Source organism: Natator depressus, chromosome 2, assembly GCF_965152275.1.
Source record: "Natator depressus isolate rNatDep1 chromosome 2, rNatDep2.hap1, whole genome shotgun sequence".
In the NCBI taxonomy this organism is placed as follows: Eukaryota; Metazoa; Chordata; order Testudines; family Cheloniidae; genus Natator; species Natator depressus.
This window is the reverse complement of record NC_134235.1, coordinates 1,357,558-1,373,330: the sequence shown is the minus strand read 5'-3', so window position 1 is coordinate 1,373,330 and position 15,773 is coordinate 1,357,558. Positions and strand designations below refer to the sequence as shown.

Sequence of the window (15,773 nt, the reverse complement as noted above, 5' to 3'; positions counted from 1 at the left end):
GTGGAGCAGGCCAAGGAACCACGGTGGGGGGCCTCAAATTAGCCAGCACATGGGAAGGGCCCCTTTTCCTAGCGCAGACAAGGCCGGCGGCAGCCCCTGATGGAAAACTGCAGGCGACCAGTCCTCCAATGCAGCCATGTTGGGTTTAGCCAGGGTTTAGAAGTCCAAGGGTTTAGCTGACCCTGCGTCAGCGGGGTGTGACTGAGCTCTCCCCTGGCCCCTAGGGATGAGCTGAGGGAGGACTTCAGGAGCAGATGGTGTTTGCACAGATGCACCGATTCTGCCTGGGTGCAGCAGGTGGGGCTGCTTCACCAGAATGGTCACGTTTGGTTGGTTTGGGGCTGCAAATCTCTGCAGTACTGGGTGCCAGGGTACTGGGATATTGTTACCCCGATTGTCCAGCGATGGGCAGCAGACCTGCCCTGATGGAGCTGCTGCCCCTGCCCGAGCTCACTCACTCAGCAGGGGTAGGGGTGCTGAGGCCAGCTGGGCTGTGTGTCGTCAGTGAAGGGTTTCTCGGGGAGGGAGCTGGCTAGACTTCAGTGCGAGCGCTGGGCTGGGGGTTTCTGAGCGTGATTTATTGCTGGCTGAGGCTGAAGTGGTGGAACCGGAGCTGGGACGATGGGAGAGCAGCAGGGAGACACCCGAGCTGGGAGTCAGCGTTACACAGACAAAACCGCACAGGGTCGTTTCAGGGGACAAGACAAGATCAGGAACAGTCAGCATGGATTCACCAAGGGAAGGTCATGCCTGACTAATCTAATCGCCTTTTATGATGAGATTACTGGTTCTGTGGATGAAGGGAAAGCAGTGGATGTATTGTTTCTTGACTTTAGCAAAGCTTTTGACACGGTCTCCCCCAGTATTCTTGTCAGCAAGTTAAAGAAGTATGGGCTGGATGAATGCACTATAAGGTGGGTAGAAAGCTGGCTAGATTGTCGGGCTCAACGGGTAGTGATAAATGGCTCCATGTCTAGTTGGCAGCCGGTGTCAAGTGGAGTGCCCCAGGGGTCGGTCCTGGGGCCGGTTTTGTTCAATATCTTCATAAATGATCTGGAGGATGGTGTGGATTGCACTCTCAGCAAATTTGCAGATGATACTAAACTGGGAGGAGTGGTAGATACGCTGGAGGGGAGGGATAGGATACAGAAGGACCTAGACAAATTGGAGGATTGGGCCAAAAGAAATCTGATGAGGTTCAATAAGGATAAGTGCAGGGTCCTGCACTTAGGATGGAAGAATCCAATGCACCGCTACAGACTAGGGACCGAATGGCTAGGCAGCAGTTCTGCGGAAAAGGACCTAGGGGTGACAGTGGACGAGAAGCTGGATATGAGTCAACAGTGTGCCCTTGTTGCCAAGAAGGCCAATGGCATTTTGGGATGTATAAGTAGGGGCATTGCCAGCAGATCGAGGGATGTGATCGTTCCCCTCTATTCGACACTGGTGAGGCCTCATCTGGAGTACTGTGTCCAGTTTTGGGCCCCACACTACAAGAAGGATGTGGATAAATTGGAGAGAGTCCAGCGAAGGGCAACAAAAATGATTAGGGGTCTAGAGCACATGACTTATGAGGAGAGGCTGAGGGAGCTGGGATTGTTTAGTCTGCAGAAGAGAAGAATGAGGGGGGATTTGATAGCTGCTTTCAACTACCTGAAAGGGGGTTCCAAAGAGGATGGCTCTAGACTGTTCTCAATGGTAGCAGATGACAGAACGAGGAGTAATGGTCTCAAGTTGCAATGGGGGAGGTTTAGATTGGATATTAGGAAAAACTTTTTCACTAGGAGGGTGGTGAAACACTGGAATGCGTTACCTAGGGAGGTGGTAGAATCTCCTTCCTTAGAGGTTTTTAAGGTCAGGCTTGACAAAGCCCTGGCTGGGATGATTTAACTGGGAATTGGTCCTGCTTCGAGCAGGGGGTTGGACTAGATGACCTTCTGGGGTCCCTTCCAACCCTGATATTCTATGATTCTATGATTCTATGAAGAAGCCACGTTTACTATCACGCAATTTGATTTATGACCAATAACTAATATCTAATACCTATGTGTACACACACACACACACACATACACACACACACACCCCACACCCCCCCCACACACACACACACACGCACCCGCCCCCCCCGCACACTCCCCCAAATGTTCTGCAGCTGCGGTATAGTTCCCAGTCCTGAATGTAGCTTGAGTTCGTGGCTTGGATTCGTAGCTTATGGCGGTGAACTGGCCAGGAAAGCCGGGCACAAGGAAGGGCTGGGTCTCTGTCGGGCATGCACCGATGCCCTTCCATGTTGGCAGCAGAATGTTACCCTCCAAAATCTTCCCTCTCATCCATCCTTTTCGTAGGCTTCAGTTTGAATCCAGAGTCTACAGGTCTTGCTGTGTCAGGCTGCCTCTGGGTCCGCTGTGACTGATCACCAGTCAATTGCAGACCTGACTTTCAGCCTGGGACCTGGCTTTGATGTTTCTTCAATTGTACTTCTGTTCTTTTCTTTTGTGGGTGGACTCTTCTTGCTTTGTCAGGGCTGTTGTCTGCATCTTCAGCCCTTGGTGTTTACACTTCATTTCATCAGGACAGGCTGGGGCTGGAGGTTGATTCCATCATCCATCCATCCATCCCTCATCCCCACATCTAAACTACACTAATCAGGTTACAGCAGAGTGTAGCAAAAATGAAGGTCACAGCAAGCCTTTACAAAACGGAGTGAGCATTTTACAATGGAGTTTGGGACAAGTTAAAATGGAGTTTGAGGTATAATATGGACACGTGTAAGGGACGGCAAACAGGGAGCAGAAGTTCCAATGTTGAAGCAGTGCAAGTTTCAGTGATTTAAGCAGCAATTGGATTGAAAGTGAAACTCAATTAGCCAGTTATTGGGGTAACCGGTTTTATGAATGAATGTTGTTTCATTCATAGAACTTTGCTTATGAAGTTATATTCATAAAGTGAACAACTAAAAACAATTTCATTGATCAGTTCTACACCAGTCGCAGAGGTGTTGCTCAGTGTCCCCCCCTCCCATGCCCCGTGGGAGGCGAATGCCATGAACTCACCTCTGAACTCCAGCTCTTCACTGACCAAGGACAGCCAGCTGTGAGTGGGGGGCCATGCAGGGAGATGGGAGTGGTGTGTTAGAGGGACGTTTCTTTGTTGGCCTTTCCCACTGCAAGGTAGGAAACTGAGGCAACAGACACTGGACAATGTGCAGTGGGGTTGGGTTTGCTGAAGTGGGCTGTAGCTCACGCAAGCTTATGCTCAAATAAATTGGTTAGTCTCTAAGGTGCCACAAGTCCTCCTTTTCTTTTTGCGGATACAGACTAACACGGCTGCTCCTCTGAAACTTTTCTTTTTATGTTTGTGGATGTGGCTATGGTGATTTCTCAGCCTGATGCCTGTGTGACAAAGTGGGACTGTTCTTAATGTTTCCTCTGAATAGTGTAGGGGTGCCTCAGTTTCCCCTAGGCAGTTCTTAAGTATCTAGGGGGTGGGATAAGGGTGTATGATCATTGCAGAGCCCTAGAGGGCATGTGTGTGCAGGGGTCTGGACCCAGAGAAAGGCCGACACCCTGTTTCCTGGCCACTGATGGCCTTGGCCCTTCCCTCCTGCAAGGTGAGAGCTAAAGGGTTGGAGAACAAACGAATCCGGTGACCTCCTGGCCCGGGAAAGGGACAAAGCCCAGAGGAGGAGGGGCTGGAGAGAGTTTCAGTTTGGGGCTGGCTGGGGACGAGGAGTGAAGTGCAGACGGAGTTGTCTGGCTCATTGCCCCCCAAAATGGACCCGGCTGAGGGGTCCGGTTCTCTGCACCTATAAGCTCTGTGTTAGACCATGTTCCTGTCGTCTAATAAACCTCTGTTTTCCTGGCTGGCTGAGAGTCCCGTCTGACTGCGGAGTTGGGGTGCAGGACCCTCTGGCTTCCCCAGGACCCGCCTGAGTGGACTCGCTGTGGGAAGCGCACGGAGGGGCAGAGGAGGCTGAATGCTCCGAGGTCAGACCCAGGAAGGTGGAAGCCGGGTGAGCTGTGTGTCCCGCAGACAGGCTGCTCCCAGAGAGGAGGAGACCTCAACAGAGTCCTGCCTGGCTTCATGGGGAGCAGGTCCAGAGCATCGCCCGGGGACTCCGGGACAGCTTGGTTCCCTGCTCTCTTGTTACCCACAGACTCCGTGCTTGCGAGAGGGTTGCCTAGGGGTGGTGGTTGGTGTCCCAGGTTGCTGGGTGGGGGCTCAAGCTGGTTCTGTTTTGAACCTGCCCCGGCATTAGTTGCTGCCGACTCCACCTGGCAGGTGGGTTACACCTATCTGGGGAACAAATACTTAATCACAGGCGGAGAAAGGGCTGACATGGTCGGAGGCTGGAAACTGAAGTGAGACGAATTCCGACTGGAAATAAGGCGTACATTTTCAACAGTGAGAGTAGTTAGCTCGTGGGCCAATTTCCCCAGGGGTGGGGTGGATTCTCTGTCACCAGCGACTGTCAGATCCAGACTGGCGGGCGGGCTAAAAGCTCTCCCCTAGCAGTGATCTGGGGCAGGTCTCTGGCTGTGTGACACGGGGTCAGCCCGTGGTTCCTTCTGGCCCTGAAGTCTGGAGCCTGGGGGCTGTGCTCGAACCCGGGCTGCCCCGCTGCATCATAAGAACATCAGAGCGGCCAGACGGGCTCAGACCCAAGGTCCATCGAGCCCTGTGTCCTGTCTGCCGACAGCGGCCCATGCCCGGCGCCCCGGAGGGGGTGAACAGAGCAGGCCATCGTCGAGGCAACAAGAAAATATCACTCTGGGCTGTGAACAATGGCGCACCCTGAGCCCTCTGGCTTGGTTCTCCCCCCCATGGACGCAGCAAGGGGATTCCCTCACGGCAGTACCTGTCTACACCAGGGTGCTGCGGCTGTGCCACTGTAGCCCTCGCGGCATTGACATGCCCAGGGTACCCATGGGGAAAGCTGCTGGCTCCAGGCAGGGGCTGGCACCGCCTCTATTCACACTGGGTGGGGCTCATCCTTCTAGGGAGCTGTGGGGCCTGGGTGCCAGATCCCCGGGGCCTCTACCCTGCCAGCAGCTCCGTCCCCACTGCACTGGGCCCCCCGCAGCCCTCCGGGACAGAAGGCTGCAGGACAGTGCCTAGCCACGGTGGCACCCATTTGCCCCCAGCCAGAGAGCAGGTGGGTAGGAAGAGCAGCCCTATTGGCTGTGGGGTCTGGCCATGGGGGAACTATGGCTCGGGGGCCCATGGGCGACACTCAGCAGGGAAGGGCATTCAGTAAGGAATGGAGCATGGTCCCCAGGAAGGCGATGCTCTGGTGAGGAGCAGGAATAGCTGGGAGCTCCCCCATGGTCAGCCCTCCTGCCCCCCCCACAGCGCCCCCCGCTGGGAGAGGTGGGGCTGGAGTAGCCGGGAGCTCCCCCATGGTCAGCCCTCCTTCCCCTCACCCCACAGCTCCCCCTTCTGGGAGAGGTGGGGCTGGAGTAGCCGGGAGCTCCCGCATGGTCAGCCCTCCTGCCCCCCCCACAGTGCCCCCTGCTGGGAGAGGTGGGGCTGGAGCAGCCCGGAGATCCCCCATGGTCAGCCCTCCTGCCCCCCCCCACAGCGCCCCCTGCTGGGAGAGGTGGGGCTGGAGTAGCCCAGAGCTCCGCCCACAGTCAGTGCTCTGCCCCGCTTCCTATAGAGCCACCTGCTGGGAGAGGCTGGAGTAGCTGGGAGCTGCCCTTCAGCCAGCCTTTCTGCCCCACTCCCCACAGCGCCCCCTGCCTGGGGAATAAGGAGGTGGGGGCAGGGCTATCTTGGGGGCACGGGGAGCTCTGCCAGGCTGGGAAAGGTGAGTGGGGAGGGCTGGAGCCGTGGGGGGCGAATGAAGGAAGCAGGGACGGAGAGGGGTGTGAGGCCCGGGGGTGGGGGAGGCTGAGCCAACAGCTGTCTTTAACCACATACCCTGCTGGCCGGCACCCCCACGGCCCGCCAGCTGGGCCCCTCCCCACCAAGGGTTACCAGCTCTGCGCTGGGGCCTGGGGGGGCGGGGGCTTGGAGCTGTGCCTCGCACCACTGTGAGTCACGGGGAGGGGCTGGAGCACATCTGGAGCACATCTGGCCCTCTGCAGCGGGCGGGGATGGCAGGGTTAACGGGGCTGGGCTCTGCACACACACAGCGCCACGCAGCCGGCCAGGCAGTGCCTTAGCATGTCCCCCCTGGGCCCGTGGGTGCCGAGGGACCCCGCGTGGCTGCGCGTGGCCTGGGTCGCGGCGCTGGGGCTGGGCTCCGTCTGCATCTGGGTCCTGTTCCTGGTGTGCTCCCTGTGGGGCCGGCAGCCTGCGCGCCCTGGGGCCCAGCCGCTGGCAGGTAGGTGCGCTGGGGCCCCCCGTCCTGCACCCGGCCGGCGTCTGTCCTGCTCTGGGCCAGGGCTCAGTGTGTCCCCGTGTTGCTAGCACAGGCCATGGGGGGCCTGACCCAAGGACCCCCTCTCCCCATTACAGACTGTCTCTAGCGACACTGCGGGCCTGCCCCCACCCGGACGTGCGGCAAGGGGAGTTTTACTCTGAGCCCCACGGTGCCAGGATCAGGCCCTCAGAGGGGCCCACTGGCATGAGGCTGGGTGCACATTACCCAGACCATGGTTGTCGCTGGACCCAGCCGCCTCCCCACAGGCCGGCCCTCGTCAGTCACCCCCAGCCCAGCCCAGCCCTACCCGGCCCAGCCCTCGTCACCCTGACTCTGGCCTGGCCCTTGTCACCCCCAGCCCGGCCCTGTCACCCTGACTCCAGCCCAGCCCTGTCACCCCCGACCCAGCCCTGTCACCCTGACTCTGGCCTGGCCCTTGTCACCCACAGCCTGGCCCCATCATCCTGACTCTGGCCCTTGTCACCCCCAGCCCGGCCCTCGTCACCCCCAGCCCGGCCCTGTCACCCTGACTCCAGCCCAGCTCTCGTCACCCCTGACCCAGCCCTGTCACCCTGACTCCGGCCCGGTCCTCATCACCCCCGACCCAGCCCTGTCACCCTGACTCTGGCTGGCCCTTGTCACCCCCAGCCCGGCCCTCGTCACCCCCAGCCCGGCCCTGTCACCCTGACTCCAGCCCAGCCCTCGTCACCCCCGACCCAGCCCTGTCACCCTGACTCTGGCTGGCCATTGTCACCCCCAGCCCGGCCCTCGTCACCCCCGACCCAGCCCTGTTACCCTGACTCTGGCCCGGCCCTCGTCACCCCCACCCAGCCCTGTCACCCTGACTCTGGCCCGGCCCTCGTCACCTCCACCCAGCCCTGTCACCCTGACTCCAGCCCAGCCCTCGTCAGTCACCTCCAACTCAGCTCGGCCCTCGTCACCCCTGACCCAGCCCTGTCACCCTGACTCCAGCCTAGCTCTCTTCACCCCACAGCCCGGCCCTCGTCACCCCCACCCGGCCCTGTCACCCTGACTCCGGCCCGGTCCTCATCACCCCCGACCCAGCCCTGTCACCCTGACTCTGGCTGGCCCTTGTCACCCCCAGCCCGGCCCTCGTCACCCCCAGCCCTGGGAGGAGTGGTAGATACACTGGAGGGGAGGGATAGGATACAGAAGGACCTAGACAAATTGGAGGATTGGGCCAAAAGAAACCTGATGTGGTTCAATAAGGATAAGTGCAGGGTCCTGCACTTAGGACGGAAGAATCCCATGCACGGCTACAGACTAGGGACCGAATGGCTAGGCAGCAGTTCTGCGGAAAAGGACCTAGGGGTGACAGTGGACGAGAAGCTGGATATGAGTCAACAGTGTGCCCTTGTTGCCAAGAAGGCCAATGGCATTTTGGGATGTATAAGTAGGGGCATAGCGAGCAGATCGAGGGACGTGATCGTTCCCCTCTATTCGACACTGGTGAGGCCTCATCTGGAGTACTGTGTCCAGTTTTGGGCCCCACACTACAAGAAGGATGTGGATAAATTGGAGAGAGTCCAGCGAAGGGCAACAAAAATGATTAGGGGTCTAGAGCACATGACTTATGAAGAGAGGCTGAGGGAGCTGGGATTGTTTAGTCTGCAGAAGAGAAGAATGAGGGGGGATTTGATAGCTGCTTTCAACTACCTGAAAGGGGGTTCCAAAGAGGATGGCTCTAGACTGTTCTCAGTGGTAGCTGATGACAGAACAAGGAGTAATGGTCTCAAGTTGCAGTGGGGGAGGTTTAGATTGGATATTAGGAAAAACTTTTTCACTAGGAGGGTGGTGAAACACTGGAATGCGTTACCTAGGGAGGTGGTAGAATCTCCTTCCTTAGAGGTTTTTAAGGTCAGGCTTGACAAAGCCCTGGCTGGGATGATTTAACTGGGAATTGGTCCTGCTTCGAGCAGGGGGTTGGACTAGATGACCTTCTGGGGTCCCTTCCAACCCTGATATTCTATGATTCTATGATTCTATGAGCCCGGCCCTGTCACCCTGACTCCAGCCCAGCCCTCGTCACCCCCGACCCAGCCCTGTCACCCTGACTCTGGCTGGCCCTTGTCACCCCCAGCCCGGCCCTCGTCACCCCCGACCCAGCCCTGTTACCCTGACTCTGGCCCGGCCCTCGTCACCTCCACCCAGCCCTGTCACCCTGACTCCAGCCCAGCCCTCGTCAGTCACCTCCAACTCAGCTCGGCCCTCGTCACCCCTGACCCAGCCCTGTCACCCTGACTCCAGCCTAGCTCTCTTCACCCCACAGCCCGGCCCTCGTCACCCCCACCCGGCCCTGTCACCCTGACTCCGGCCTGGCCCTCATCACCCCCACCCAGCCCTGTCACCCTGACTCTGGCCCGGCCCTCGTCAGTCACCCCCAGCCCAGTTCAGCCCTCATCACCCCTGACCCAGCCCTCATCACCCACAGCCCTAGTGACTCGAAGCCCAGCTCTGTCACCCCAACCCTCGTCACCCCCCAACCTGGCCCTGTCACTCTGACTCCAGCCTGGCCCTCATTAGTCATCCCCAGCCTGGCCCGGCCCTTGTCACCCCGACCCGGCCCTCGTCACCCCTTAGCCCTCATCACCAACTCCAGCCTGGCCCAGCCCTTTTCACCCCCAGCCCGGCCCGGTTCTCCTCACTCCCAACCCAGCCCTGTCACCCTGACCCAGCCCAGCCCAGCCCTGTCACCCCCAGCCCCCGTCACCTCCCAGCTCAGCCCGGCCCAGCCCTCGTCACCCCCAGCCCAGCCCTGTCACCCCAATCCTCGTCATCTCCAACCCGGCCCTGTCCCCTGACTCCAGCCTGGCCCTCATCACCCCGAGCCCAGCCCAGCCCGGCCCTCGTCACCCCCAGCCCTCATCACCCTGACCCCAGCCCTGCCCTTGTCACCCCCCAGCCCTGTCACCCCAATACTTGTCACTCTTGACCCGGCCCTGTCACCCTGACCCCCGCTCGGCCGTTATCACCCCCAGCCCTCATCACCCTGACCCCAGCCCTGCCCTTGTCACCCCCCAGCCCTGTCACCCCAATACTTGTCACTCTTGACCCGGCCCTGTCACCCTGACCCCCGCTCGGCCGTTATCACCCCCAGCCCAGCCCAGCCCTCACACACCCACCAGCCCAGCCCTGTCACCCTGAACCAGGCCCTTGCCACCCCCAGCCCGTCCTTGGCCCATCCCCCCAGTCCTTGTCAGCCCCTGCTCCCCCAGGCCTGAAAATACCAGTAGCTGCCATGGCAGCCACTTGTTAATGTTAGTGCTGTGGCAGTGCCCAGCACCCCATCTGGATCGGGCCTTGCCACGCCGGGCACCAGAGGCGCACGCAGACCCGACCCAAAGCTCCCAGCTGGCCTCAGAGACGGCGTAGGAAGAGAGTGCGACAAGGGCTGGGGAGGCGGGTGGGACACCAGGGACACAGGGGAAGGGAGGTTTGAGGGCAGCACCGCCTGCTATTATGGGGCGGTGGGGAATCCCCGCTCGGGACCGCCTGTTCCAGTGGGGAACCGCTGGGATGGGTTCTTGGCTGCCCCACTCCCGCAGAACAGGTTTAAAAGCAGCCCTGGAGAGGGCTGCGGCCGGGAAGGGGAGTGAAAGCAGCGGAGGGCCTAGCTGACCACAGGTGTGGCCGGCCCAGCCAGGCCACAGCTGGCCCCATAGAGGGGCTGCGAGCCAGGAGCTGTAGGCGTCTCTCTCCAACCCTGGAGGGGGAAGGACCTGGCTGCTGGGGAGCACAGGGCACCTGGGGCAGAGAAGTGCTGGGGAAGGGCGAGAGGAGCTGGGGAGCTCCAGCCTGGCAACTCCCCAGGCTGAGGGCTTGATGAAGGCCAAAGCGGGCACTGGGGTTGGAAGGGGCAGCCCAGGGTTAGGCTGAGGCAGCTGGTCCAACCCCCTTGCCAGTGCTAAGTGGCCATCACAGACTGCAGTTTGCCCCGGTGAGCGGGGGCGAGATGAAGACTGGCAGTAGCCACTGAGGCAAGGTGGGCATAGAGGGTTGGGGGTCCCCTGGGGAGGGGAGACCCAGAGTGTGGGGGTACTGTGGTGGGCAGAACTCCAGGGTAAGGGGCACCGGGGTCTGGGAGGGACATGGGGGCCTGAGCCAGGCGAGACACCAGCCGGCAGAGGGAGCTCCGTATGCTGGAAAAGAGCTAATTCCCAGGCAACCAGCAGGAGGCGCCGCACCAGTGGGTCCGCGATCTGCTACAGCCCTACCCTATTTAACATCTTCATCAACGACCTTGAAGAAACCGATGTGAGGCAGCGGGGGGGGGGGGGGGGAATGTTGACCTGGGAATGTGGCAGGGGAGTTTCACTGGGGATGGGAGACCTGAGAGCCTGTCACCTGAGCCGGGACGGGGAGGGGGCCAGGTAACACCTCTGCCAGGGAAACTGGACAAAGGCTGCAGGAGGGAGCTTGCTGGGGGGATTTAGTTTCAGTTTGGTGCTGGGTGGTGGAATGCAGGGAACCCCAGGGCTGGGGTCTAAGCTCCCTGCCCCCCAGAAGGACTTGAGTGAGGGGTCCTGGTTGTACCCACAAGCTCTGTGTTAGACTGTGTTCCTATTGTCCTATAAACCTTCCGTTTTACTGGCTGGCTGAGAGTCACAGTGAATCCCAGGAAGAGGGGTGCACGGCCCGGACTCCCCCACACTCCGTGACAACCATAAAATCAGCACTGATAAAGTCTGCAGCTAACACAAAGGTTGGGGGGGCGGTGGGGAGGACGAGTCACTGATCTCGCTCTGGGTGGCTTGGTAAGCTGGGCGCAAGCAAACAGGATGTGTTTGAATAGGGCTAACTGTAAACGTAGCCATCTAGGACCAGAGCCTGCAGGCCATGCTTACAGCCAGAGGGCTCTATCCTGGGAAGCAGGGACTCCGACAAAGGTTTGGGGGTTGTGGTGAATAATCAGTGGAACATGAGCTCCCGGTGTGATGCTGTGGCCAAAAGGACTAAGGGGACAGGGGAATCTCGAGGAGGAGCAGAGAGGTTATGGTACCGCTGTATGTGGCCCTGGTGTGAGTGTGCTGGGATCCTGGGTCCAGTTCTGGTGTCTATGACTCAGGAAGGATGTTGATAAATTGGGGAGGGTTCAGAGAAGAGCCACGCGGGTGATTACAGGGTTAGAAAACCTGCCATACAGTGAGACACTCTGGGAGCTCCGTCTCTTTAGCTTAACAAGGAGCCGGTCAAGGGGCGTTCGGATCCGAGTCTGTAAGTACCTGCACCAGGAACAGAGATTTGCTAATGGGCTCTTCAGGCTAGCAGAGGAAGGTGTAACCGGATCCAATGGCTAGAAGCAGAAGCTAGACCAATGCAGACAGGAAAGGGGCTTACATCTAACCGGGTGGGTAACCAACCATGGGAACAGTGTCCCAAGGGCCGGGCTGGATTTGCCAGCACTGGTAATTTTAGAGTCAAGACGGGACGTTTTTCTGCCCTGCTTTGAAGCAGGGCTGGAGTAGTCAGTTCACTCATTTGCATAAAATATTACCTGGGGAGTGGCAGGAAGCCTGGCAGTGGTGCAACGGTTTCCCTTGTTGGGGGGGAGGGGGAAAGACGAGAAGCTGTTCTGGGTTACCTTTGCTTTTCTAGCCTGGCCCCAGGGCCCTGCCCCACCCTCTCCAGCTGCAACCAGAACCTGGGGACCTGGCCTGGGCTCTCTCGGTGCCAAGTTTATGACCCCTTAGCACAGCGCCTGGGGCGATCAGAACGCCCCACCCCCAAGTAAGAGGGACAAGTCTGCCCCATCCCATCCCCCATCTGTCTCATCCCTGCCTTAGTGTCCTTACAGCCCTGGGCTCTGGGGCAGACGCAACCCCCTTTGCACACACCCCCGCCCACCTGAAGGGCAGGTGCTTGTGTTCTGTCATCCACCAGCCAGAATGGCAGCTTTCAACAAAGCCAGCTCCAGCACCGTGCCTGGGTACTGGGCCAGCGCCAGCTCCCAGGAGCGCTCCTCCCGGATGGCCCCGAGCCATGCACTGAGCCAGCCTTTTGCACAGCACATGGTTGTGGGGTGCGACATGCCCAGCTGAGATCACACCTGGGAACTGGCACCCCAGACCAGCCCAGCTTCCCACTGCAGAGCCCTTGCTGTGATGTGCGGAGCGGACGTCCCGTGACACGGGCACTGCTGCAGGCCAGAGCTGCCGGGTAGCGGGCGGGGCGCTGGGAGGACGCTCAGGGCTGTGGCTGACTTACCCAGAGCTGCCTGGCTGTTCACTGACCCCAGCTGGGGAAAGCAGCGGCTCCAAGCAGACCTCCTTCCTCCGGCACGCGCTTGCTGCGGGACGGGTGTGTATGGTGCTGGGTGTGGGGCGAGGAAAGCCTGGATGGCAGTGCGCCCGGTTAGCGCAGGCATGGTTCCCTGTTTGCTCAAGCAGACGCTGCAGCAGCCTTCCCCGCTCAGCTCCCTGCCTGCCCCCGCTGCTGCCCACAGCCCTGACAGGCTGGCGCTCCTCCCTGGCTGGGGGCGCTGGGGGGGCGGCTCTGGAACTGCTGCCCCCTCTCAGCATGGGAGCAGCTAGGCTGGGCGGGGGCGGGGGGTGGCTCGCTCTGCCAGGGTGTCTGCTCCCAGGCGTTAGTGTCTGTGGCCGTTTATCTGTGTGCACAGGGGGCCCCGGCTTCCTTCCAGGAGCTCCCAGCACGCCCTGCGGCTCCAAGCCCGGAGCAACGCAGCAGCCCAGGGCAGCCAGACGCGGCATCAGGCCAGTCAGAGCCCGGACCAGTACGGGAGATGGGGCCGCGCTCCAAGCCCAGGGTGCAGAGTGAATCCAGAGTTGCTGCGGGGGGGTGAGTCCGGATCCACCCCGTGTCCCTGAGAGCAGAACCTGCTCACTGGGGCAGGGGTAAGAGATGCCACGGCCGGCGCCACTCAGTGCCTGTGTCCACAGGGCGAGACGCACTCGCGTGGGCAAGCACAAATGCTCATGTGGGCACATTCTGGCACACAGAAAGCGTCAGGTGGGCACACTGGCGCACACACAGACATGCGCTGGTGCACACAGACACTCACATGGGCACATGCTGGCTTGCGTACTCGCGTGGGCATGCACTGGCACAAACACCGTCAGACCGGCGCTCGCAGTGGGAAGCTGCTGCAAACAAAGCCCTCGCAGAGGCATGCAGCGCCCGGGGAGGGAGTGTCTGGATCCGGCGCTGGGGAGACCCTGCCTGTCAAACAGGGGACCCAGAGTCCGGCGCGGACAGTCAGCGCGAGGAAGGGGAGTGTTGGCTCCTGGGGAGTCTGATGGGGAGCGGTGTGGTGTGTGGGGCAGTGCAGGGTGTGGTGTGGTGTGGGGCAGTGTGCTGCGTAGGGCGGTGCAGTATAGGGGGTGCTGTGGTGTGTGGGGCAGTGTGGTGTGGTGTGGGGCAGTGTGCTGCGTAGGGCGGTGCAGTATAGGGGGTGCTGTGGTGTGTGGGGCAGTGCAGGGTGTGGTGTGGGGCAGTGAGCCATGTAGGACACTGTGGTACCATCTCAGGCACTCTAACGTGGGTCTGTCCCCCATGTGTCCATCTGTCCGTCCCTTGAGACTGTGTTTGCCTCTTTTCCAGGCAAGCAGTCGGGAGGTGGGAGATCTCAGGCCAGCTCGGAGGTAAGAGTCGCGTCCCCCCCCGGCCCCTGGGTCCTGGGGAGCCATTCTCCCGCATCGATCGATAACGTACCGACCCGTGTCCCGGACGCGCCGTCCCCGCCTCTCCCCCCCCATCTGGCCACACGGTCACTGCCGCACTCGCTCGGTCCCCCCTCGCTCCCTGTGCCATCCCTTGTCCCCAGCTCAGCTCAGCTGCTGTGTCCCCGGCCCCCTGGACAGCAGCTGTGGGGAGCCCCCCTTCGACTGTCTGCAAAGCACCGCGTCTCAGGCCTGCCTGCCGATCCTCCCAGAGCCGGTGCCCTGCCACGAGCAGGTCTGCGCCATCCCGGGGCAGGGCCACGTGCGCTGGGACCTTTGTCCCGGCTCTCGAGGGGCCCACTCACAGGCCAGCGGGGCAGAGCTGGGCGGTGAAAGGCGCCTATTGTCTGGGCTGCTAATGAGGGAAGTCACTTCAGCACCGCGCCAGCGGCTGGCCCAGCACAAAGCCCTTCGCTGGGAGAGAGTGAGTGGCTGGGCACAGCCTCCCTCGCAGCCACGGCACACGGCCGCCCGCTCCCAGCAGGGCGCACCAACTGGGGGCGCTCCCGGCTTCCCCAGCCCGGCCTCTCCCAGCAGGGGGCGCTGTGGGGAGCCGGGCACAGCACCGGCTGGGGGATGGGGGCGAGCTCCTGGCTTCCCCAGCCCGGCCTCTCCCAGCAGGGGGTGCTGTGGGGAGCCGGGCATGGCACCGGCTGGGGGATGGGGGCGAGCTCCTGGCTACCCCAGCCCTGGCCTGTTCCAGCAGGGGGCGCTTTGGGGAGTGGGGCAGAGCACTGGCTGTGGGATGGGGCGGAGCTCCCAGTAACTTCAGCCCCAGCAGGGGGCGCTGTGAGGAGCGGGGCACGTCACTGGCTGGGGGAGAGCTCCCGGCCTGTTCCAGCAGGGGGCGCTGCAGAGAACACGCTGGTGCCGTGTGCTGTGGGAGCCTGCCGGCCCCGGGGTCATGGCAGCAGGGTGGGCTGGGGCTGGCTGGGGAGCCCGGGGCATCCTGGCTGGGACTGACGAGGCCCCTTTGCCTTCTTTCCGGTCTGTCGCCTGCAGAAGAGAAGGAAGAAGGGTGCGAAGCAGAACCCTGCTCCCAGCCGGCGGGAGCAGCCCCAGAGAGCACGGGGGCCGCTGCACAAGGAGCCCAGGAGGGCCAGCACACGCCTGGCAGCCCAGCGACAGGTAGGAGCCCCAGTGGGATGCTGTGGAGCGTGGGGGCTGGGACCCCCATGATGGGGCTGGAGAGGGCACCCTGACACCCAGGGCAGGGTCCCACGCCCCTTGGGTAGTGGCGCGCATTTCCCAGGTCCCCACCTCCTGCTCCAACCCTCCCGGGCTGCAGATGCTCCAAGGCACGGAGGGTCCAAGCCCCCCATGCCCTCTCCCCTCGCAGCCAGTGGTCCCCTCGAGAGTGTGGGTGGCCAGGGCCCGTCCCCCGCACGGGGCTCTCCATGCAGCCAGGACCCCTCTCTCATACCATGCCAGGCCCCGCATAGAGCCAGGCCGCTCCCCCCGTGCCGGGTTCCCCAGCTGGCGCGATTCCCCCTTTGTGGGAGGGGTGAATGCCGGAGCTGTGGTGTGGGCCGGGGAACGGTGGGTCTGTGGGGATTGGTGCAGCCTGTGGCAATGGGCGGCCTAGACCCTGCAGCCCGAGGAGGGCGCATGGGGAGGCAGGGTTGTGGGATGGACTTGGCAGCCAGGAACGGGTGCAGGTATTTGAAAGCCCCGGGCCTGCCCCCCATGTCTCTCATGGCTGGGGC

At 61.4% G+C, this 15,773-nt stretch overlaps 1 protein-coding gene across 1 annotated transcript in view; it reads left to right on the top strand.

The window, feature by feature from the left end:
- Positions 1-6,135: 6,135 nt before the first annotated feature.
- Positions 6,136-15,773, top strand: part of LOC141983504 (plectin-like) — a 129,166-nt gene continuing 119,528 nt past the window's right edge. Inside the window, exons 1-3 of the mRNA XM_074946703.1 lie at positions 6,136-6,331; positions 13,949-13,989; positions 15,070-15,195. Coding sequence (XP_074802804.1) covers positions 6,172-6,331; positions 13,949-13,989; positions 15,070-15,195 — 327 coding nt within the window. The 5' untranslated portion in view covers positions 6,136-6,171. The remainder of the gene's footprint in view (positions 6,332-13,948; positions 13,990-15,069; positions 15,196-15,773) is intronic.